General features: G+C 42.2%; 1 protein-coding gene across 9 annotated transcripts in view; it reads left to right on the top strand.

Moving 5' to 3' along the window:
* The window catches only part of ATG13 (autophagy related 13), a 54,429-nt gene that overhangs the window by 25,498 nt on the left and 3,957 nt on the right, over window positions 1–24,974 (top strand). For 3 of the 9 annotated variants that reach the window (XM_039226718.1, XM_039226716.1, XM_039226717.1), the window contains 16 exons: window positions 1,827–1,908; window positions 2,870–2,950; window positions 3,375–3,494; window positions 6,440–6,486; window positions 7,631–7,771; window positions 12,912–12,952; window positions 13,683–13,779; window positions 14,113–14,211; window positions 14,975–15,068; window positions 19,079–19,177; window positions 20,130–20,240; window positions 20,658–20,794; window positions 22,091–22,205; window positions 22,771–22,848; window positions 23,051–23,167; window positions 23,714–23,842. In XM_039226718.1, the coding sequence (XP_039082649.1) occupies window positions 1,840–1,908; window positions 2,870–2,950; window positions 3,375–3,494; window positions 6,440–6,486; window positions 7,631–7,771; window positions 12,912–12,952; window positions 13,683–13,779; window positions 14,113–14,211; window positions 14,975–15,068; window positions 19,079–19,177; window positions 20,130–20,240; window positions 20,658–20,794; window positions 22,091–22,205; window positions 22,771–22,848; window positions 23,051–23,167; window positions 23,714–23,842 (1,575 nt within the window). In that variant the 5' untranslated portion in view covers window positions 1,827–1,839. The remainder of the gene's footprint in view (window positions 1–1,826; window positions 1,909–2,869; window positions 2,951–3,374; window positions 3,495–6,439; window positions 6,487–7,630; window positions 7,772–12,911; window positions 12,953–13,682; window positions 13,780–14,112; window positions 14,212–14,974; window positions 15,069–19,078; window positions 19,178–20,129; window positions 20,241–20,657; window positions 20,795–22,090; window positions 22,206–22,770; window positions 22,849–23,050; window positions 23,168–23,713; window positions 23,843–24,974) is intronic. The other 6 variants (XM_039226720.1, XM_039226719.1, XM_039226722.1 and 3 more) reach the window with 6 other exon arrangements.

The following is a 24,974-nucleotide window of genomic DNA, read 5'->3' as shown; positions in this document are numbered from 1 at the left end:
CCCATTTGAAGGTTCCCTTTTAGTTTTGTTGTTTCTTTTGCTTTGTAGAAGCTTTTTATCTTGATGAAGTCCCAGTAGTTCATGTTTGCTTTTGTTTCCCTTGCCTTTACTGATGTGTCTAGTAAGAAGTTGCTTCGGCCACAAAGAGGTTGCTTCCTGTATTCTCCTCTAAGATTTTGATGGTTTCCTGTCTCACATGTAGGTCTTTTATCCATTTTGAATTTATTTTTGTATAAAGTATTACACCTCAACTGAAAATTTTTCCTGTTTCACCTCTCTTCATTTGTTTCTATCTTTCCTTAAAACTAGCTCTCCTTCTGGCTTCCTTTCTTATTAACTGAAACCAGTTAAATTTTTTGTAGTTGGTCCTTAAATCCTGTTGGCTCTTCCTTTAAAATATCTCCATCCATACTGTTTTGAAACCATGTCTGTTCTAGAATTTTAGCCATGACCACAAGCCCACATTATTGTCAGGGACTTAATGGTTTCCCTGCTTTTCACACTCAAAACTATTCTACAATATGCCAGCAAAGCTGTCTTTCTGAAGCACCATTCAGAGGATGCTAGCACCCTGACTGTTAATTCTTTTCTTCAAAAGTCTTGAGGAGGCTGCTGTTTCTGGTTTACTAGGTACAGATCAGGCTCCAGCGTTGTATTCAGGATTCTCATGATCTGGCCTCAATCAGCCATACTACTTCCCTATCTGTACACAATCCTTTTGAAAACTGTAATACTTAGTAGTTACAAATCCATTTTGTTCTCTACTGCTGATAGTCTTCATTCATATTTTTCTCTCCCTAAATGCCTTCTTTCTTATACCAGCCCTATCTCAAACCATTTCAACCTGAGGGGGCTATTGTGTGCCCCATGAAATCCAAGAACCCTGTGAAATTCTATCCAAACATTTCTGTATTTGTGCAGTTTTATGGAGAAAAGGGTTGTTTTCAAATTCTCAAAAGGGGTTCATAAACCCCAAAAGTTTAGTTGATTTAGTGGGCCTTTGAAGGCATGTAAATGATCTCATTTTGTTTTAACAAAGTTTTTGTCTCATTAAAACTCAGTCCCCTGAGCATCTGGGTGGCTCAGTGGATTAAGTGTATGACTCTTGATTTCAGCTCAGGTCATTATCTCTCAGTTCGTGAGATCAAGCCCCACATCAGGCTCTGTGCTGACAGTGTGGAGCTTGCTTGGGGTTCTCTCCCTCTCTCTCTGCACCCCTCCTCAAAATAAATAAACATTTTTTAATCTAAAGCAAAAAAGCAAAAAACTTAGTCTTCATGGGACACTTGGGTGGCTCAGTCGGTTGAGCATCTGACTCTTGATTTCAGCCCAGCTCATGATCCCAGGGTCATGGGATTGAGCCTCATGTTGGATTCTGCACTGAGCATGGAACCTGCCTAGAATTCTCTCTCTCTCTCTGTCTCTCTTTCTCACTCTTCCCTCTCCCTACTACTCTCCCCTGTTCTCTCTCTCTCAAAAATAAAAATAAATTTAAAAAATTAAATAAACTTCATCCTCAGTATGCTGGGTAATAGAACTTTTTTTAATCAATAAGTTATATTTAAAGCTTAAAGTTTCAGATGCAGGTTAAATGGCTTGTCCTTATTCATTGTTTAGGTCCCTAGATTTAGTTCTTTGTGTGGAATTTATTTTCTTCACAAGATAGTATCTTAATACTTTTTACTTTGGTATCTTAGGGGGAGATTTTCTTCCCCTCCCACATGACTGTTTGCACAGCTAGACAATACCATCTCTGTATGCTTTGAATTTAAAAGATGTTAGTCACATTTTTCAACACTTTTTTTTTTTTTTTTTTTCTGTTTCAGATTCCTATAGGCAATGGAAACTGATCTCAATTCCCAGGACAGAAAGGACCTGGACAAGTTTATTAAATTTTTTGCCCTCAAGGTAATATGTCTATTCTCTTGAGCTCAGAACTGTTAGAAATAACTTCCGTGCTTCTCCCTTTTTGGAAATATAGAATAACAGCTTGCAGCTTGCCCATTTTAAGGGATACTTCTGTCTGTTGTAAACCAAACTGTGAAGTTTGGGGGCGGTACTGGGGGAGTAACTAAAAAGTAGCTTCCAATTTTCCACAGCTACTTGTTCAAAAAAAATTTTTTTTGCAAGGCTGTTTGCAGAAATGTCAAACTATTATGCCAGGTTATTGGCACAGTATGTTCCCTTGGGGTGGGAACAAAGACTGTGGACTGGAATGGACATCATTTTGGGCATCTTTCCCAAAGCCATCAACTAACTCTGAAATGTCTAACTTCCACTTATTTGTTCCCGTCTGGGTAAATGAGGAATTAAAATTGAATTTTGAATGCTTTAGAAGTTATATTTTCCTAAATCTAAAAACCATTTCCACCTTTATCACTTCTTCTCACGATTACCATGTAAAAAAACAATCCGTGCAGTAGATTCTGGTTGTAAAATTAGTTGGGAGACTTTTGCCATATGGGCCAAATGATATGAATAATTGTGGAATCCTTGGTTTAAATCTACTATGATTATATAAGTGTATGGCAGTGAATATTTAAACCTATGGTTGGACTTGTTTCTTTATGAAAGTCAGAGACACCATGTGCAAATTTCCTTCTGCCATGTGAGAATATTATAGATCCCAAGCCTTGAAGTAAAATTCCTCCAGTTGGTTGACATTATGCCCTCAGCAATATTTGCAGTATTAGTTTTGTGTAGTGTTTTTTCTATCCTTGAATTTTAAAATCCTACCCTTTCCTACAATATAGTTATGATCATTATCATGTATTTAACCTTGCATTCAGAGGATGTTAACTCTGATTATGAGCCAAATCAATTTAAGACTCTTCATCTTTAATATTTTTTGTTGTTTGCTTTTTTTCAGACTGTCCAAGTGATTGTCCAGGCTCGACTTGGTGAGAAGATTTGTACTCGTTCATCTTCATCCCCAACGGGTTCAGATTGGGTAAAATTCCCATTCTTTGTTAAGGGGTATACCGTGGTGTTTGTCACAAGGAATCATAGTGCAATAGTAACGAATACTATTTGTAGTATTACTAAATTGTAACATTAAAATATGTAATTCCATTTGATCCATTCACTTGGGCAAATGTGAGTCCTAGGTTTATTTGGTTCTCAGCTTTCTGCTGTAGTAGGTGAAAACTTAGTCATTAGAGGACAACTAACTAATCTTTGAAATAATTCATTAGCTTTTTCAACCTGAGGTTTAGGGCTTTGATGCAGGATATCTCTTCTGGGCAAGAGAGACTTGAATGAATGGCCTGAATCACTCAAAGCAATGCCTGTATTACCAAACATAACCATCTTACTGCTTTTTGTTTCCATAATGTTTCTTATGAGTGTTTAACACAGTCTCTTTTGTTTTCTAGTTCAACTTAGCAATCAAAGATATCCCAGAGGTTACACATGAAGCAAAAAAGGCACTGGCAGGGCAGCTGCCTGCTGTCGGGAGATCAATGTGTGTGGAGATCTCACTCAAGACTTCTGAGGTAAGGTTATGACCAGGATGGTGTTTTCACGTGGCACCAAAACTCTTCACATTCTGGTTTCAACTCAGCCTCCTTCTTGCTCCTTCTCTCTCTGAATTTAGCATTCTCCAAGGAGGTCATGCTTTTTTTTACTTATTCTCCCAAACGCTTGGAATGAGCTCTTTGTCCTACTGAAATGTTTCTACTCATCCTTCAACACTCACATGCGCTTGAAAATCCCCTCCTTCTTTTGAGGGAGGGGTAACTACTTTCTTTAGACTTCCTATGTGCTTTGTTTACATTGTTTCTAAAGTATAACTTGATGTATGGTGATTTTTCTAGTTTTTTTTTTCTTGATGTTTTGTGATTTTACCTTATTTCACACCAGGATCAAAGCAGGTATTGTTACTTGCATGTTTATTCATCTATACCCACTACAAGATTGTGAAGCTGCATGGTATAATAAAAGGCAGTTGGAGTTTGGAGCTACATAGACCCAAGTTCAGATCCCAGCTGAGTGACTTTGGCCAAATTACTCAACTCCTCCCCCACCAAACTATAGTCTTACAGGGTTATTCTATTTTCTTATTTATTTATTTTTATTTTGAGGGAGAGAGAGCATGTGTATGTACATGCGGTAGGGGCCGAAAGAAAAGAAGAGAGAGAACTCCGAGCAGGCTCCGTGCTGTCAGTGCAGAGTCGCGTGAGGGTTCGATCCCACTAACTAGTAAGATCATAGCCTGAGGTGAAATCAAGAGTCTAACCAACTCAGTGACCCAGGTGCCCCAGTTTCATCCTTATTTGTAAAGTGCCTAACATAAAGTAGGTGATCATTACATGTTCCTGTTCATACTTTACATACACTTTTATTCTTGAGGTGAACGGTTATACCACATCTTATTTATTTTTGTAGTTCTTCAAATTCTTTTTTTTTTTTTTTTTTAATTTTTTTAATGCTTATTTTTGAGAGAGGGGCGGGGAGGGGCAGACAGAGAGAGAGGGAGATACGGAATCTGAAGCAGGCTCCAGGCTCCAAGCTGTCAGCACAAAGCCCAATGTGGGGCCTGAACCCATGCACCATGAGATCATGACCTGAGCTGAAGTCGGACACTTAACGACTGAGCCACCCAGGCGCCCCTTCAAATTATTTTTGAAATGAAGCAGGATGTAAGTAAATAATCATCTCTTATGTATGCCTAGCACAGTGCCTGGGATGACACATAATGGCCTCTCCATGAATTCTGTTGAATGAATGATGTCAGTACTTATTCCATGGAAACTTTAGCACCCCTGAGAAAACAAAACTTCCTATTCTTCATTGAATTGTCATTTTATACTATGAATTATTTTCCTTTCCCAGGCACAATCTGAGTATAAAATATTCTGAACATCCTAGACAAACTGTGTCAACTTATTCTGGGTACTTTCTACTATTGAGCCATCCTTTGATTTGGGGGAACAGGGGGAATTTAAAATTTATCATATCATTTAAAAAAGACAGTATGATGAAAAAGATATATTAAAGATACATATTTCTGTTTGATCTAGAACAAGTAAGTTCTCTGTTCCACAAACTGACCTAAGCTTACTCCCAAATCTTTACATAATTCTCTTCCAGTTGATTGGTAATAAGGTTGCTTGTGTTCAAAAGTATGTGGCTGTTCTTCTCACTAAGTGGCACACAAGAGTGTTACAGGGTTGAAGTATTCTGGCTTTAGTCTGTTTTTCTTTCCCACCAACTAGACTAAGTCTGTTCAGAGGCCCGGAGAAAGACTGAATAGTTGGCTAAAAGACATTACACAGCTAAAAAGATTTTTAAGTAAGGAGCTTGTTAAGGTATTCCTTAACTGTGGGTGTCACCTAAAATATCCCCTGTAGAATTGGAGGGAAAGGCTGTCTCTATCATTTGAAGTATTGGCCTTTTTGAAGAGCAATTTGGATATACATAGCAGAAGTCTTAGAAGCATAAGTACTCTTGGGACACCTTGTTGGCTCAGTCAGTTGAGCATCCAACTCCTGATTTTGCCTTGGGTCATGATCTCACAGTTCATGGGATCGTACCCTGCGTCAGGCTCTGTGCTGGCATCAAGGAGCCTGGTTGCGATTCTCTTTCTCTCTGCTTCTTCCCTGCTCACCCACCCTCTTTCAAAGTAAGTAAATAGGGGCACCTGGGTGGCTCGGTTAGGTGTCCAACTTTGGCTCAGGTCATGATCTCATGGTTCGTGGGTTCGAGCCCTGCTTTGGGCTCTGTGCTGACAGCTAGCTCAGAGCCTGGAGCCTGCTTTGGATTCTGTGTCTCCATCTCTCTCTGACCCTCCCCTACTCATGCTGTCTCTCTCTCTCTCTCCCTCAGAAATAAATAAAACATTAAAAAATTTTAAAAAAACAAAAAAACAAAATAAGTAAATAAACGTTTTTAAAAAAGCATGAATACTCTCTTTAACAGTGCTAATTCTGAAAAATTGCCTTAAGAAACTAATTCAGGGCACGGACAAAGTTTTAGTCTCAAGGCTGTTTATCACAGTGTTGTCTGTTAATATTGTAAAATTAGAAACAACTTATATGTCCTTGTATGGGGAGACTGATTTGATAAAATGATGGTCATATGGTGCGATACTATGCAACCATTAAAAATGGTATAGAATTTTTAATTATAGGGAAATTTCATGTTAGTTTATTAGTAAAAAATTACATATATAGTATAATCTCACATTATTTTTTTTAAGTTTATTTATTTAAGTAATCTCTATACCCAAGATCAAAAGCTACATGCTCTTCCAACTGAGCCAGCCAGGAGCCCCACACATCATTTATTAAAGTGGCTGATTAGATTATAAAGTTTTTTTTTTTTTGCTTTATTTATATTTTCGACATTTTTATAGTGACTATAGTGCTTTGTAATAAGAAAAAATAATTTAAAAAAAAACAAGCAAAACTGAAATCTCTTTCAATTGTCCCATCCACAGGGAGATTCCATGGAGCTAGAAATTTGGTGTCTTGAAATGAATGAGAAGTAAGTATTGTGTCTTAGGGTCCATGGTGCAGTAGCTGAGGATAGAACAGATGACATCATGTGAAAAGCAGGGCTTTGTTACCAGTTGTGGAGGGTGTTCTTCCCACTTAACAAAGCCAATAGGTCTTTGCTACAGTTTGCCTCATGCTTGGCTTCCAGCCCAGGCACAGAGATGACCTTCAGAGGGTGGGTCAGTCCTGCGAGACTCAGACACCACAGGGGAAGGAGCAGAGCAAAGTCTCAAAAAGATTTGTTGTTTTCCCAGAGTACAGCCAGTTCTCTGATTAAATCCCTTGCGAACTCTTGTAAATGTCTACTCAGTTGTCTTTTTTTCTGTGTGGCAGAAATCCAGTATGATTTCCCTTCACTACTCCTTTTTACATGCTGTGTTGGTCATGGATTGGAAATGCATGTTATTTTCCTTTTCCATTTTCTTCTTTCAAGGAAGATTAGCTTACTTTTTGCCTGAAGCTTCAGTTTTCAAGAACAGTATATAGGAAAATTGATGAAATGGCAACACATCAAAAGAAAAATCTTAGTAATAAGTATGTGGAGTGTGGACATTATTTTTCTTTCTTGAATAGAAAGCAATTGCCAGATTATAGGCCAAAATTTTAATGCTCCAACCTGTTAGATATACAGAGGTAGACAGTTCATAAGATAGTACATTGAAATTGTTTACACCTTCGGTAATTGCAGTGTCGAATTACTGTTTTTAAGTGTGTAGCTTTATTTCTTAGAAAGATAACTGTTTCAGTGCTAGAAAAAAATACAGTAGGTGCCCTTTGAGGTCTACCTACCTGGTTCTAGAGCATGAGAAAGTAAAACTTTTGCTTACCTCAATAATTTGTTGATAAACTCTATAGAACTCTAATTGCACTTTTAGTTCAGAACATATTTTAATGACAAAGTTAATCTTATACAGTTCCCATGCTGAATTTCCAGTCATCTCTGTTGACTGTAATCTTCTGTGAAAGGTGTATTTGGAATGCAAAGCAGGTTATATTCTATCAGGATTTATGAATAATGCTAGCAGGTTAATCTCAGTCACGACAGAACGTGACTAACATCTCTGTATCTGTGCATTTCTTGGTTTTATGTTAGTTGAGTAGGCAAATGCTGATTGTGTCTGTGCACTCCTCAGGTGTGATAAAGAGATTAAAGTTTCCTACACGGTGTACAACAGGCTGTCGCTGCTGCTGAAGTCCCTTCTTGCCATAACTAGGGTGACACCGGCTTACAGACTCTCCAGAAAACAGGGGCATGAATATGTCATATTATACAGGTAAACAACATAGCTCTTCACCTTCTCGATTCACTCATTAGCTTTATCACTTTGCACATTGTTTGACCTGCATATGGGTATCTTGTGATTAATTCTGGATAGATGGTTGCTTGGATAGTTGATGCTATAGCTTTACTGTGATTATCTAGTCCTCCTCCTTTGTGAACCTCAGTTTTCTAAAGCTACGGGGTTCTTGGTCCTTTTGTTTGTGCACACTCATGAGTACTGTGGAATGGATTTGGGGGTTCTACTGGTACACATCTCAAAGCTCAAAAAGGAGCTTAAGACTTTAAGCTCTCCTGTGAAGATTCCACAGCCTTCTACATTTTGGAATTAAATTAAATCTTGTCTAACAGCCTGCTAATTCAACTTGTTTTTCTTTTTAATTTGTTTTTAATTGGTTGTCTGTGGATGTAAAGAACTCATCAGTAGTTCATAAAGTATTTCCCTTGGAGTAGTTCACCTCAACACCTATTTATTAAGTGCCTTTTTAATGCAAGTGTTGTGCTAGGCCCAAGGAAGAATATACAGAGGCCCTGCCCTACAGGTGTTCTTAATCTGATGGAGAAACAGTTTGGCACATGCATAATTATAATAAAAATTAGGATTGGAAAACTACATAGCAGTATCAGGAAAAAAGTCCTAGAAGAACACAAGAAGGGAAAGTTTGTTCTAGGTGGGGGAAACCAGACAGGCTTCCTGGAGAAAGTGGCATTCAAGCTAGACCTTGGAGCAGAGAGAACTTTAGCTGATAGAAGTGAAAGAGAATGATCATTCCAGGTGGGAAGTGTAAAAGATAGCAAGGGATAAAAGTGGGGGATGGGATCTGAGCTGTGCTCAGGTTGTCAGATTGACCTGAGCGGTGGTAAAAAGGATAAGGAGGGGGGGCACCTGGGTGGCTCAGTCGAATAAGCATCCGACTTCGGCTCAGGTCATGATCTCACGGTTTGTGGGTTCGAGCCCCGCGTCGGGCTTTGTGCTGACAGCCAGCCTGGAGCCTGTTTCAGGTTCTGTGTCCCCCTCTCTCTCTGACCCTCCCCTGCTTGCTCATGTGCTTTCTCTGTGTCTCTCAGAAATAAATAAAATATAAAATTTTAAAAAAAAGATAAGGAAAGTGTGAGAGCAGAGCGTGGAAAGCCAGGAGTTTCCAAATCACCCAAGACTCTCTTGGTATATTAATGATGAGCCATTGATTTTAGCCTTTGGCTTACATGTATAGAGTGATTGTGAGGAGAAATTAGTATAGCAGGATGGAAGGAGTAAGGATTAGAGACTTAACTAGTTATTTTGAAACAATCTACTACCTGAGAATAGTTATCAAGTCATTCTGTAATTTTCTTAGTAATATAGCAACCTTACTCATGTTTATTTTTTCATCTTTAAAATATATTTGTTGTCTTTTCTGTAGTCTTCCCAGGTTTCAGGTTGAGTATTCCATTTGAAAATTACTGGACTTTTAGTCAAATATAACAAATCACTTTCTAACTCTTATGCTAAACCCCCTTCACTTTGGTTCTTTTGTAAGTAACCATAATACACCACTAGGTATCAGCTTAGTTGACTAGGACTCCTAGTCCTTTTCGTTACCAGTGTTTAAAGGCATCCTTTATTCTGTGCCTCTGGAGTAATACAGTATGTATTGTTCACAGTTTATCATTTAAGAGTACTTTTGGATACAGATAACTGTAGTTTAAACCATAGAGAAATGGGTGATCTCAGATATAGAATTGTCTATTTTCCCCCCTTTTAATACTATTTTTAACAGGGTAGGGGCTCAGTCAGTTAAGCATCCAACTTCAGCTCAGGTCATGATCTCATGGCCCGTGAGTTTGAGCCCTACGTCGAGCTCTGTGCTGACAGCTCAGAGCCTGGAGCCTGCTTCGGATTCTGTCTCCCTCTCTCCCTGCCCCTACCCTGCTCGTGCTCTGTCTCTCTCTCGTTCTCAAAAATAAATAAACATTAAAAAATGAAACAAAACAGGGTAACAGTATAACCTTATATCATTAAATAATAGCCTTCTCTTTTTTTCAGCTATATTATCATTTTCTCCTGGCCCTATAGATTTGATCATGTCACTGTAGAATTACATCATTATAAAAATTCATTCTGAATTTGTTGTTCATCAAGACTGAATTAAAGTAAATTATTGTCTACTATCTGTGAAGAAAATTTTTGCTTAGCACCTGAATGGTATAAAGAATATAGCCAAGGGGCATCTGGATCAGCTCAGGTTGTGATATTGTGGTTGTAAGATCGAGCCCTTCCCCATGTCAGGCTCCATGCCATGCTGAGTGTGGAGTGGAACCTGTCTGAGATTCTCCTCGCCCCATGTGCATGTGCATGTACGTGCACTCTCTCTCTGTCAAAAATAAACATTAAAAAAAAGAAAAGGGGCATCTCTGTGGCTCAGTTGGTCTCTCCCTGCCCTCCCTCAAAATAAATAATATACATTAAAAAAAGATATAGCCAAGAGAAAGGTTAGATAATGAGGTTATTTTAAGCAGTGTACCCAATATTCACATCGGTATTGAGTTTGTGTTGTTTGTTTTTTGGGGGTTTTGTTTGTTTTTGGGGTGTTTTTTTTTTTTGAGTTTTCGGTTTTGTTTTTGATAGAGCAAGAGCATAAGCAGGGAGGGACAAAGGGAGAGGGAGAGAAAGAATTCCAAGCAGCTTCCATGCCCAGTGTGGGGAGCTTGATCCTACAACAACATGGGGCTTGATCCTGTAACAGTAAGCTCATGACCTGAGCCAAAATCAAGAGTCAGATGCATAACCGGCTGAACCACCCAGGTGCCCCCAAATGGGTACTGAATTTATTTTTATTAGAAGGTTACTAGCAAGATATGTTTGGCAACATTTTATTGACATCATTTCTGTATTACTTTATGGCAGGGATCGGCAAACTATGGGTAGCAGACCATCTGCTTTTTTTTTATTGAAAAAGTTGTTTGGTTTTTTTTTTTTTTTTTTAGTAATTTCTACAAAACACTCAACATGGGGCTCGAACTCAGGACCCCAAGATTCACCTGAGCCAGCCAGGTGCTGCAAAATACAAGTTATTTTAGAACCCAGCCACCCCTTTCATTTGTGTACCATCATCAGCGGCTACTTTTGCAGGACAACAGCAAAGTTGAGACTTTATGGCCCACAAGCCTAAAATATCTGATCCTTTTAACAAAAGTTTGCTGGCCCCTGTTTTATGGTATCTGTCACTTTGATGCATGTATTTCAGATATTTATATACGTTTCTTTTCTCCCATACCAGATCATAATTTGTGAGACCTAGGCTTCAGATTTACCCTGAATCTCATCCCTACTTTCTCCTTATCACGTGCCCAGCACCTAACCATAGGGATTTACACATTGTTAGAACTTAGCTTTTAATCGAACAAACCCATGTCTGTGTTTACTTTTTAACAATGTTACTTGAAAAATATAGTAATGTTTTGTAGTATAGTTTGTAATGTTTTACAGCTCAGACTTTTAGCTAATATAGATGGGCCTTCCCAGGGAATCAGAGAAAGGTTCTGCTGTGCTTATATTTTTATATTTTCAGAATAGTCTTATGTAATCATTCTATAGTGGAAAAGATTTCATAATTTCTTTTTTTTTTTTTTTAAGTTTATTTTTGAGAGAGAGAGAGATTGTGTGAGCTGGGGAGGGGCAGAGAGAAAGGAGGACAGAAGATCTGAAGCACTGATAGCGCAGAGTCCAGTGCGGGGCTTGGACTCACAACCTGTGATATCATGGCCTGAGATGAAATCAAGAGTCAGACTGGGGCACCCAGGCGCCCCGTGGTTTTCTAATTTGTTAACTTTAGAATGACTTGTGACAAGCATGGAGAGCTCCCATTAACTGAAGACCGCTCTTCAAAATCTAGTACCTTGTATCGCTTGTTTGAAAGTTGCTAAGAAGGAAGATCTTCAGTGTTCTCATCACAAGGGAAAAAACTTCTGTTTGTATGGTGATGGATATTAACTAGACTTACTGTGATAATTTGTAATGTGTAAACAAATATTTAATCATTATGTTTACATCTGAAACTAATATAATCTTATGTTGAACATATCTAAAAAAAATCTAGTACTTTTTAAAAAAATTTTTAATGTTTTTTATTTCTGAGAGATAGAGAGACAGCATGAGTAGGGGAGGGTCAGAGAGAGAGGGAAACACAGAATCTGAAGCAGCCTCCAGGCTCTGAGCTAGCTGTCAGCACAGAGCCTGCCGTGGGGCTCGAACCCACGAACCGTGATCAGATCATGACCTGAGGTGAAGTCGGACGCTTAACCAACTGAGCCACCCACACACCCAAAAAAAATTTAATACTTTCTAATAGTAATTCCAGATCTCTTTGCCAGCCTTATTTGCATATTATTTATTTCCCACTAGTTATACTTTAAAAATACATTGCAGGAAGGGAATCTGGGTGACTCGGTTAAGCATCCAACTTCAGCTCAGGTCATGATCTCACATTTGTAAGTTCAAGCTTTGCGTTGGGCTCTAACAGCTCAACTTGGAGCCTGCTTCAAATTCTGTGTCTCCCTCTCTCTGCCCCTCCTCTGCTCATGTTCTGTTTCTCTCTCAAAAATAAAATAAAGATTAAAAAATAAATACACTGAAGGAGCAGGAAGAAGAAATTGAAATTGTGAACTCCACTTAATTATTATTTTCCTCATTTTAAACATTTTAAAATGTTTACATATTTTTGAGAGACACAGAGAGCACGAGCAGGAGAGGGTCAGAGAGAGAGGGAGACACAGAATCTGAAAAAGGATCCAGGCTCTGAGCTGTCAGCACAGAGCCTGACAGGGGACTCGAACCCAGGAACTGAGCTGTGAGATCATGACCTGACTGAAGTCGAATGCTTAACTGACTGAACCACCCAGGTACCCCTATTTTCCTCATTCCTTAACCAGTTCTCTTCGTTTACATACCTGTACTTGCAGCTTAATTGAATTAGTAACATTATTGCTCCATTAAGAGAGGTTTTCATGCAGATAAGAAATGGAGGGTTTGTTTTATTTTGTTTCTAGCTAGGTGTTTTGGATGGAGGGTTTGTTTTATTTTGTTTCTAGCTAGGTGTTTTGGCTATAGAGGCCCTTAGAATAAAGAATCATTTCCTTTTCTTTTTTTTCCTAAGGATATATTTTGGGGAAGTGCAGCTGAATGGCTTAGGAGAAGGTATGTATCAAATTTGAAAAGCACTTGTAGTGTTCAGAGCCCTCCTGACTTCAAAGATATGTTTGAATGCTGCCTGTAATAATATATAGCTTGTGATTTTAGTATGTGTGATATAAGTAAGGAAAAGACAGAAAAGTGGTTCAAAGAGCTGCCAGGGAATGAATGAATAATTTTCCCCAAAGTTTTACTAACTCAGTATTCTTTCTTATTCTTTATACTATTGTCTGTTTCCCTAATTTTCTACAGTGAGATGTTAAACATTTCTGATGAGCATAAGCAGTTTTGAAAAACGGGAAATGAAACCAAGAAAACCAGGAAAGCTTTGTTGGAAGTATTGCCGGCAAGGCCCTGGCTCTTTTCTATACTTAGTTCTGGGTGGGAACATGAATAGAAGTGCAGTTACTTCTGCACCTACATAAACTGAGGTGTTTGTGTGACAAACCCCGAGGGCCCTTTACTGTCTCACTGGGCATGTGACACATTTGGGCCAGGTTGGCTAGGACTTGCTCAAACTTTAGGACAAACAGTTGTTTTGCCTCTTTGAAGGTAGGTTTATCTGTAAATAGAATGCTGTTTTCCTTTCCAATATTAGTTCAACATAAAATGAATCAATAGAAAAAAACCCCAGATCTATATAAGAAATTGAGGCAGCTGCACTCATGGTTCTAAGTAGATAATGCCAGTGTCAGTATTCTCTGGGGAAAAGCTAATTATTTATTTCTTCTCCTAGGTTTCCAGACCGTGCGTGTTGGGACAGTAGGCACCCCTGTGGGCACCATCACTCTTTCTTGTGCTTACAGAATTAACTTGGCATTTATGTCTACCAGGTGAGGAAAGAGCCTTGGAACCCAAAGGAGTTCTTGCAAAGATATTAAAGATATTAAAGTTTGCTTTTTCCCCAAACTCCGTGGCTAAGCCTGCAGTTCAGCTTTGCCAGTGCTGAAATTGGCCCCCTTCTGAAGAGAGAGCCCAGTTTCCGGATTGGAGAATCTGAGTGTGTCCGAGCCACTAATGTAGAGTTGTGGTTTATATTTAGGGATACAATAGATAAGGCTCTGATGGTTCCTACTAATAGATACAAGGTGAGGGGTCCTCTGGAAACTTCAGGGGGACTGGCAGGGCATTCTAACAAATATTGTGATCTGCTTATTGCATTCTAGGCAATTTGAGAGGACCCCTCCTATCATGGGGATTATCATTGATCACTTTGTGGACCGTCCCTATCCCAGCTCCTCACCCATGCACCCCTGCAATTACAGGTGAGGAATGTGAAAGGTGCTTTCCCAAACTGCAGCTAGGGAGAAGCATTCATCTTGCACAGGTACATAGCGCACGTTCGTCAGCATTCATCAGTGGCAGGGGCAGTGATAGAGACCCCGCATGGAGAGAAATGGAATGGTTAGCTTCCCTTCTTGCTGCTACCTATAAGGCACACCAAGACTTGGAATATACAGGCTACCTCAGAAAATTCTTGGACATTTTGATGGTAGTAATTTGATTTTCAATTTGATTTTCCTTAGAGACTACAAATGGCAGTAATTAACAGAACATCCTTCACAAATTAAATGGTTTTCTGGTCATTATTGGCACAGTTCAGTTATACATTAGAATCAAATTCTTCAGGCCTAAATCCTAGAAAACAATTCTGTAGAGGTTGGAACAGATGTGTATAAGGAAGGATACTGCCTTTATGTGAAGGACTTTTGAAGTTGGATAAGTTTGTCTTTTGAGTTTAGACTTTTGTTTCACTGCATCTCCGTTGCTAACAGTTCTTTGGCCCAACACTGGTCAGGCTTAAGAAAATATTCTCAAGTGATATATCAGGTAAAGTGTTTGGGTTAAAAATCAAAAGCTTGCTCTACCTCTAAATATTTGAAATTATCAAGGACTCATCACACCTCTCTTGCCATAAGAGCTCTGCCTGAAACAGTACTTGCATCCTTATCTAAGCTCCCTTTGTGTCCTCTCCGAAATCAACTGCCATCACAGTAAAATTCATGATTCATTTTCCCCCTGTCATAGAACTGCTGGTGAGGACACTGGAGTAACATACCCTTCGGTGGAAGATTCTCAAGAAGTGTGTACCACCTCTTTTTCCACCTCCCCTCCATCCCAGGTAGGGGGAAACAGGTTCTGGGGTAGCTGTAGTTATTAGTGCATATACCAGGCCTTATGAAATGGTCTCAGAATTTAGATACAGTCTCTTTTGGTGGTGGTGGTGATTGTTTCTGGGGGTTTCCTTTGAGAGGTGTGGGAGAGTCTTCTTATCCAGTAGATAATATTACATTGTTTCTAATCTGTAACCATTCTTTAAAACTTTTTTTTTTTAACGTTTTTACTTATTTTTGAGAGAGACAACGTGAACAGGGGAGGGTCAGAGAGAGAGGGAGACACAGAATCTGAAACAGGCTCCAGGCTCTGAGCTAGCTGTCAGCACAGAGCCCAATACGGGGCTCAAACCCACCACCCATGAGACCTGAGCTGAAGTCGGACGCTTAACTGACTGAGCCACCCAGGCGCCCCTTATCTGTAACCATTCTTAACCTACAAGATTACGTGTAACCTTTACCTTCCTGGAGACATCTTGAAATTCCCCAGAAAATCAGTCACAGGATTCCAAATGCATTCTAATACCAGAGAGAGATTCTACCCTACACTTGTTAATTTGGTAGCCAGTTCACTTTTGAGGTGGTAAATATGGTTCCTAATAATGGAAAGAGCACAGACAGAGCCAATAATTATTTAGCATAAAATGCCAGTAAGAAGCCAGCAGATCAGTTTTTGTAATGGTTGATACAGATTTCTGGCTATCTGCATTCTTTATCTGTACATGTTTGTTGTTGTTGTTAAATGTTTATTTTGAGAGAATGAGAGAGAGAGAGAGAGCGTGAGCATGGGGGAGGGGCAGAGAGAGAAGAAGAAAGAGAATCCCAAGCAGGCTTCACGATGTCAGTGCAGAGCCCACTGCGGGGCTCCATCTCACAAACCATGAGATCATGACCTGAGCCAAGATCAAGAGTCGGATGCTTAACCAACTAAGCCATCCAGGTGCCCTCTCTGAACATTTTTAACCATTAACTTTTCCGCTTGAGTCAATCTTCAGTGTCAAGCCCAGTTTCAATGAAACACAGGCTCGTGTTCCCAGTGTCCAAGCGGACATGGCTGTGTGGCCTTGTTGTATAATGTATGTGGTACCAGGTCTGGTTCAGCTAAGTAGTTGTTTGTTGCCAGATGACTGAATTTCAGGGTGCACTTCTTCCCTTCCACCTCGAGTCATTCATCTCCCACCTCATGGCTTGCAGCTTGCTGATCTGCCTGTTCATTGTCTCTGTCGCTCCCCTCCCCTCTCTCACATTAGATCTAACTCAGTTCTGTGTTCCTCTCAATTAGTCCCAGATGATCCCCTTTCACCATCTTTTTTTAAAAATTTTAAATTGTATTGATTGATCGATATTTTTAGGGTTTTTCAGAGAAAGAGCACAAGTGGGGGACGGGCAGAGGGAGAGAAAGAGAAAATCTCAAGCAGACTCCGTACTGAGCATGGAGTGCTCATGCATGGCTTGATCCCCCAATCCTGAGCTTAAATCAAAAGTTGGACATTCAACTAACTAAGGCACCCAGGCACCTCCACCTTTCACCATTTTATTTTGGGAGCCCAACAAATTAGTTCACTATGCATATATAAATTTTTGTTTTCTGTGGGTTTTGTTTTTTGAAGCCATTTTTTTTTAATGTGTATTTATTTTTTAGAGAGCAAGAAAGAGAATACGAGCCAGGGAGTGGCAGAGAAAGAGAGGGGGACAGAGGATTCAAAGTAGGCTCCATGCTGACAGCAGATAGCCTGATGCGGATGGAGGTTGAACTCAGAAACCGTGAGGTCATGACCTGATCTAAAGCGAGACGCTTAACTGACTGAGCCACCCAGGGGGCCCCCTATGTTTTTTATTAAAATATTTAGAGGCACTGGGTATGGAGCCTTCTCTCTCTTTCCCTCTGCCCCTCCCCTGCTCGCCCTCTCTTCTCTCTCAAAAAGAGAAAGAAAGAGAGAGAAAGAAAGAAAATTTTTAAATTTATTTCATTCTGAGTTTTTAGGAGATCTTGGATTTAAATTATGATTCTAATCTGTTCCAAAAGCAGAAGTTAAGACACAAAAGCTAGCTTAATGTCTGTGGAGGAAATTACAAAATCCATAGCTCACTACTATTTCTGTTGTTCCAATTTAGAGTTAAGGAGGTTCTTGTAAAGCTACCCAGACAGTTTGGTTTGGGGGGGTGACAACTGTTACTCCCTTCCCCCCCTCAAACATATATAGGCATAAGTGTCACCATTGCTCTGGGAGGGGGCAGCTTCTGGAACACTTACCGACATAGAGCAATACAGACCAGAAAAGAGGGGAAAGCCCACTAGAGCACATTAGTGGAAGTAGATTATTTTTTAGATAAGCAAAATGTTAAGTCAGTGTCAAGTTTGGTGTTCATTGAAGTTTTATTTTCTTGTACAAGTGATACATTCATAATAAATAAAGTTGTGACCTGGGAAATAAGAGGATGGTGAGGTTGGGTCTTAACAAATCAGTTTGTCTCTGTCTTGGATACAGCGGAAATTTGACCCGACCCCAAAAGTGAGGGGAAGTTAAGTAGTTCCTGTATCTCATGTTTGCAGAGTTTGTTGGCCTGTGTAAGAGGAGCCTGCCTTTCTCATGGGATCAGTTGCCTGCTGTGTCTTATCATAGTTTGAAAGTAGATCATTACAAGATCTTACCAACATTGAGCATCCCATGGGTGAGCCCTGGCACTACCCTCTGAGTACCTCTAGTCAAGGCTGGTACAGTTTGGTGCGGCAGTATTCATTTTGAACCTTTTTTTTTTTTTAATGTTTTATTTATTTCTGAGAAAGAGAGAGAGACAGTGTGAACCGGAAAGGGTCAGAAAGAGAGAGAAACACAGAATCCAAAACAGGTTCCAGGCTCTGGGCTAGTTGTCAGCACAGAGCCCGATGTGGGGCTCAAACACATGAATGGTGAGATCATGACCTGAGCCGAAGTCGGACGCTTAACCAACTGAGCCACCCAGGCGCCCCAGGAATCATTTTGAACCTTAATGGTAGAACAGAGAGAGAATCATTTGCCAGCAGGTCATTCCTGTAAATATTGAAATAGTTTCTTCCTTGATTTAACTCAGGGAATTGCATAATTGTTCAACAACTTCTCTCTGAGCTTGTTGCTAGAGTCCAGTAAATGCATGTTAATTGGGTGTTTGTTTTCCCAACAAAACAAAGACCATTGTGTCATGTGGGCACAGAGTTAAGAAATAGTTGTGACCCTGAACCTGCTACTGTGATTTCAGGTCCAACTTCCAGTTCTAAGCTTTGAGTATCTAATTGGTAAGACATGGAACCAGCAAGACCAAAAATAAGCATAATTAGTTTTGAAATTGAAGAGTTTCGAAAGTGCTCCAGCTTTTACTGCAAGTTCTCCTTCACCATCTGGGGATGTAAAACACACACACACACACACACACACACCCACACCCATACCTTTACACACCCCATACCTGTACACACTCCTTCATCCTGCCTGGGTTGGTATAGTAAATTATGCAGGTGGGTACCTGAGCATCTTCAAGTTCTAGCCAACAAATGTCAGTTGTTTACACCTGTCCCTGCAGATCCTGGGTCCCCAGCAAAAGGCCTTCAGTCTAAGCATCGTAACCTCAGCGTCTTCATTCATCCTCAGCATGTCTTGCACCTGTTCTTGGGCCCTTCCTGCTGGAGACTGTTCTCTAACACCCTTCCACCTGCTTTTGACTAATGACACACTAATGCTTGGTGCAGGTTTCCCTGTTTTGCCAAGTCAAGCCACCTTGACTCAGCTTTGTTTTCCACCTGCTCATCAAGGAGACAACATGCGGTGGAGCCCCCCTGGGACAAATGTCTCTTCTTCAGACCCTTCAGGCTGCCCTTTTAGGAAGGCAGCCATGCAGCTTTCTCCCCGCTTCCCTCCTGACTTCCAGTATGCATTTCAGCCTCTGCTGCTGCTGCCCCTTCCGGAGTTTTTTTCACTTCTTTCTCAAGTCCCTTTTCTTTTTTCTTTTTGTTTCTCCTGTCTCTGTGTGTATCTGTGCACAGTGTGTGTTTACTGTCACAAAGGCACATTTTCAGACCCCTACTCCTGTGGTGACGGATACTCTGAGGGTCCCCATGGCAGGACTGGCCTTTTCCCATCAAGTGAGTCCATCCTGGGAGAAGGGGATATAATCAGATGGCATCTTTTTATTTGAAAAATTATTTTAATGTTTATTTAGTTTTGAGAGAGAGAGAATGCGAGTGTGAGCGGGGGAGGGGCAGAGAGAGAAGGAGACACAGAATCTGAAGCAGGCTCCAGGCTCTGAGCTGTCAGCACAGAGCCTGATGCGGGGCCTGAACTCACGAATCGTGAGATCATGACCTGAGCCAAAGTCAGATGGTTAACCGACTGAGCCACCCAGGCGCCTCAGCATCTTTTTATTTAAAAATTATAAATAAGGTACAGGGTATAGCTATTTAAATGTTCCCAAGTGTTCTGGGGGTTATTTGAGGCTTGGTAATTGATTCTTAACAGGACGCAGCCATAGCACAGCAACCCAAAATAAGATTTCTCGTTTGCCCATCCTCCTGCCATTGATGTAAAAAATACATGGAGTTATTTATATCTGATTTCCAAATAAACAATCCAAGAGTGTAATTTTTTTTCTTTTTCAATATAAATAGGAACCCTCCCATACCAAGGGGTGATAGAGGGTGTGATTAAAGATGCCTTCTGTTTCTAAGGGACCTCAAGGACAAAGGAGAAAATAGAATGACCTGGGAGAAACCAATGACTGGCTGCAAGTTCTGCCTGGGCTGGAAACCTAAACAGTTAGCTGAGCCCCTGGGAAAAGGGAGCAGGGGACTCATTTGAGGCCTTTGGAAGGCTGCAGAGCCGGGACTCTCAATCCCACTGCAAACAAGCCTCTTTTCTTAGCTAAAAAGTGATGGCTTGGTCCGTCTTTAACCCTTACGTCAGGCCCCTTGCACTGTGAGGATGTGGGCTGGGATCCATTCCTTATCTCTCCACAATCTTCATCATTAGTCATACTCTAGGATTGCCTGGTTTTTCCTCCTCCTTTCCTCTGCCCCTCTTTGTTTTTCTCTTGCTTAGCTCTCAAGCTCTCGCCTTTCCTATCAGCCTGCTGCCCTGGGCGTTGGATCAGCTGACCTGGCTTACCCAGTAGTGTTTGCTGCTGGCTTAAATGCCACACACCCTCACCAGGTATTTTTGAAGATGGGGAGGACCCTGGGGGTTCGTGTGCTGCCTGCCTGCCCTGCCCCAAAGCAGTTGAGAGGCCTCTTGAGACACCAGTGTTATTCAGGTGCTCTGAAGCAAAGCTCTTCTGTAACTTCAGAGGACCAGAGGTGACTTGGAGAGGAAGGGCCTCCTAGAGTTCAGAAAGGAAAGAAGAGCTTCCAGTGTTTTCTCCCTCTCTTTCCTTTCTTCTGTAGTCCTTCCAGTGCATGTCTCCTGTTAGCTGAGTCCCAGAGAGGACACAGTTCCAAGGTTTCCCGCCCACTTGGTGGCAGCATTGGTGGTGGAAAAGCTCAGAAGCAACTACCATGACACTGGGCCAGGAGTTTCCCCTCCTGCCTGACACTGCCATTATTCACTGTATTTTTCCATTTCCCCCCAAAGCTCATGGTTCCCGGGAAGGAAGGTGGGGTACCCCTCGCTCCCAAGCAGCCTGCGCACGGTACTCAGGCCGACCAGGAGAGATTGGCGACCTACACCCCTTCTGATGGGGCCCGCTGTGCTGCCACACCTTCCAGCAGGTGGGTTCATGTGTTGGCTGCTCAGGCCAGCAGGCGCCCATCCCCCAGCACATGTGCGTGTATCTCTTGTCAGTAAAGAGTAGCTTTTCAGCATTGCCTCAGGCTTGACACTTATGCCCCAAATGTGGAATTCTTAAAGTTCTTGACACATAAAGAAGCTGCCCTGGGTTTGCTGTGACCAGCCACCAGCAGGGGCCTAGTTCTTAGCACCTGCATTCACTGAAAGGATCTTTCAGATGTGTTTTTTCTCTTACCCCAAGATTTATTCCCTTGGAGTCTGTCTTCAGTGTTTCCTGAGGACCAGAGCAGGGTGTTTGCTGTAACCCCGAAGTTTGGGGCCACAGTGTATCCACAGCGGTAGTTAAGAGTGATTTTTTTTTTCTCTCTGCTATCTAGTACCTCATGGAGATTCTTGAGAAACAACTGCTTTTCCTCATTAAAGAATTTTTAAAATGTTTGTCTTTTCTAATCCCAGAAGTGATTAATTCTGTAGATTTCAAATTAAGGAGACATTGATTCTGCAGGACATGAAAGTTCTCATAATCCCACCCTGTACAAATCACTGCTGTTACTGGTCTTTCAAAGATGAGAGGATCTCGGAGGGTTAAGTAATTTGCCAAAGATCCCTCAGCCCACAGAATGGCTGGATGCGAGCTGAGCTTCTCTTTCCGTTACACTCTGAGCTCTCCCGTGGGAAGATGTGGCTGTCCTGCCCTGCCCTCCCTTGACTGCAGGGCCCCAGAGATGATGACGTGCATTGCCCCACCGCATCCTAAATGAACTTTTGGATAATAGAAATTTTGTTTTTGTTTTTTTTTTCCATTCCCACAGTGGAGCAGTGGGAGGAAAATTATTTAGGAAGATATTTTTGTGCTATCCATCAGGGAAAATAATTACTTTCTTTCCTGGCTTCCCAAACTTCCATCCTTTTATCCCTCCCCCTGTCATGTAATCAAAGGAAGATCCTGTTAGTCATTTTACACTCTAGTTTTCTGAGCCTCGACTCCTAGGCATGTCTGGGATAGCTGGAAACAGAGGACCTAGTATCTATAAGGTAAGGCGTTCTTAAATGCACGTCATCAAAGCTCAGGCCTTTCCTCAGTGCTGGTCCTCCCTGCTGGCTGGTGTCTAGAATCCACTTAGACTGTACAGTTCTCCTCCCCACCTTGAGCTGCTTGCCATTTCCCATGTGGGTGGGCCTGTGGCCAGTCCTGTACTGGACGATGGCTTTATGGGGAGCCACATAGGCTCTGATGTGGTTTGGAAATGAGTAACAACACTATCTTTCTTTTCCAGCGAGGATACTGAAACTGTATCAAACAGCAGTGAGGGCCGGGCATCCCCCCATGATGTCTTGGAAACCATCTTTGTCCGAAAAGTGGGGGCTTTTGTCAACAAGCCCATCAATCAGGTGATTTTTCTGGCATTGCCACCTGTGAGAACATCTCAGGGGTGGGGCTCTTAACCTGAGGTCTGTGTGACCCCTGAAATTGCATGCAAAATTGTGTGTGTTTGTGAATTTTTTGTGAAGAGGGTTAATAACCTGTGACACCCCTCCAGGAGAAGTTCAGAGCTGTTGTTCTGTGATCTTTTAAGCCTCCCAAAGGAGAAGGGAGGTGCCTAGTCTCTAGGCACCGTTTGGTTTAGACACATTGCCTTGAAGTGTTAGTGCCTCAGCCTTACTCAAAATAGGAAGTTCCTCCTCAGCTCTGCCAGTGCACAACAGTTGTTCCTGAGTCACTCTGGGTCAGGATTCCAGAGCTGCTTCCCGGGATCATGGGGAGCCCTACCCCTGTTTGTGCCAGGCGTATGCTGGGAGGCAGAGGAGATTCAGGTTCTCCAACAGGACAGGAACCTGAGATTGGCATGGTCAGCCTGGCTGTGCGAATCTACTGAACCTGCAGGCTTCTGGCTGCCTCTGAGGAAGCCTGTCCGCTGGGGCAGGCATGGGCACTGACATTTCTGTGTCTCTTCAGGTGACCCTGACCAGTTTGGACATACCCTTTGCCATGTTTGCTCCCAAGAACTTGGAGCTGGAGGATGCCGATCCCATGGTGAGTCCCCCTTAGATGGTGAGACGGTGCTGTGCTTGTTGTCTTCCTGGGCGAGTTACTCTTCCTCCACAGACCTTCAGCCTTGCTCCGGGCTTCACGCATTTTCAGCCATCGTTGGGTCCCTTACAAAACCCTTGATTGTTAACAACAACTTGCACCTGTGCATGGAACCAGCCCCTCCCTCCACCTTATTCTGAAACAGGTGACTCCTCCAGATTCCCCAGAGACTGAATCTCCTCTCCAGGGCAGCCTGCACTCTGATGGCTCCAGTGGGGGCAGCAGTGGCAACACCCACGATGACTTTGTTATGATCGACTTCGTAAGTTGCCGTCACCGTTCTTGACCTTTGCTGCCATAGCGGAAATAAACTTAGAAGCATCCAGGGCACTTGGGCAGGACATCCTTCACAGGGATCAGATGGGCTGGTGTAGACAGCGGGGATGGGACAGGTGGGGACTTGGCTGTGCAGTTCATGTGGGGAGCCTGCCTTCATACCCTACATGGGGACACGTTTGAAGGCCCGTGAACAAGAAGACATTTGTGCCATGTCTTTGGTTGAGATTTAGTTCTAACTGGGGATTTGCCAGTGGTATCCCTGTAGATCCTATACCTGCCTGAATGGATGGCCTTTTGCTAAGGAAGGGAGTTTGAGGGAAGGGGACATAAACCTTCTCAGGGGAGAGGGGTCTTATCGCCAGGGGTAGGGTTCAGCTGCCCGGAAGAGAAGGGGATAACAATTCTTCTCCCAGAAACGAGCCTGGAGGAACCCTTTCTTTGATGATTACTGGAAGGGATTCATAGCTTCTCTCCCAATATTTCTCTGTGATCTAAGGCAAGCTAACCTGAGTCTGTCTTGTTTTTGAAGAAACCGGCTTTTTCTAAAGATGACATTCTTCCGATGGATTTGGGGACCTTCTACCGTGAATTTCAGAATCCCCCTCAGCTGAGCAGCCTCTCCATAGATATCGGGGCACAGTCCATGGCTGAGGACTTGGTATGCAAACCCCTTCCCCTGCCGTACCTCATCCTCTGACCTCCTCTTCTTTTTTGATGGCCATTCCTGCTCCAAGGCCTAGAAGTTTCTTCGTGTTACTCCCCCCACTCCCACACCTCGCATCCTCTATGTAACAGGAAAGAGACACTTTAGATCATTATATTCTGTTGATCACGCTTGAGATTTGCATTCTGCCTGGCAGTCATTATCTTGAACTTGCTTACACTGACTTCCTCCTCTTCTGTGCATGCTCAGCATTACTTGCACACTCCCTGCCATTCAGTGCCTGCTGTCTTCTGCTCGCTGCTGCCACTAAGCTAGGCCGCTCCAGTAGCTCTTGCGTTCAGCTGTTCAGCTTGTCAGGCAGAAGAGATGTGAGGTCCTGAATATTGGTGGTCTTGCCCTTTCCTCAGAGAGCTCATTCCTGACTCAGCTGGCAGCTCTCGCGTTTAGCCAGATGTCCTGATACTGACTGTAATTACCACATCTCTGCTTTGTGTATTTCCTGTGTTCAAAGGGCAGAGGCATACCAGGGTGCCCCATGCCACTGTTGCCAGTTGGACTAGGGAAACCCCTGGCCCTAATTGCCTCCACCCAGCCTGTCACTGGGACCTCACTGGAGGCCTTTAGTCTTGTCTCAAGAAAAGAATTTGGGGCGCCTGGGTGGCTTAGTCGGTTAAGCGTCCGACTTTCGCTTAGGTCATGATCTCGTGGTTCGTGGGTTCGGGCCCCGCGTCGGGCTCTGTGCTGACTGCCAGCTCAGAGCCTGGAGCCTGTTTCAGTCTGTGACTCCCTCTCTCTCTGACCCTCCCCTGCTCAAGCTGTCTCTCTCTCTCTCCTAGAAATAAATAAAACATTAAAAAAAAAATTAAAAAAAAAATTAAAAAAAAAAAAAAAAAAAGAAAAGAATTCAAAGGCGGACCAAACACAGTGGTGAAGAATTCATGGGAGAACACTCTCCAGACGTGAGAGTGGGCGAGCTCCATGGAGAGCTGTGCACTCCAGGGTTTGGGTCTCTAGCTTTTTTTCCCCCCTTTTTTTCTTTTTAGAGTAGGCTCTAGGCCCCAGTGCAGAGCCCAACACGGGGCTAGAACTCACAACCCGGAGATCAAGACCTGAGCTGAGATCAAGA

Source organism: Hyaena hyaena, unplaced genomic scaffold (genome assembly GCF_003009895.1).
Source record: "Hyaena hyaena isolate Hyena2069 unplaced genomic scaffold, ASM300989v1 scaffold_23, whole genome shotgun sequence".
NCBI lineage: Eukaryota > Metazoa > Chordata > Mammalia > Carnivora > Hyaenidae > Hyaena > Hyaena hyaena.
The sequence above is the reverse complement of the archived record's forward strand: the minus strand, read 5'-3'. Positions and strand labels throughout refer to the sequence as shown.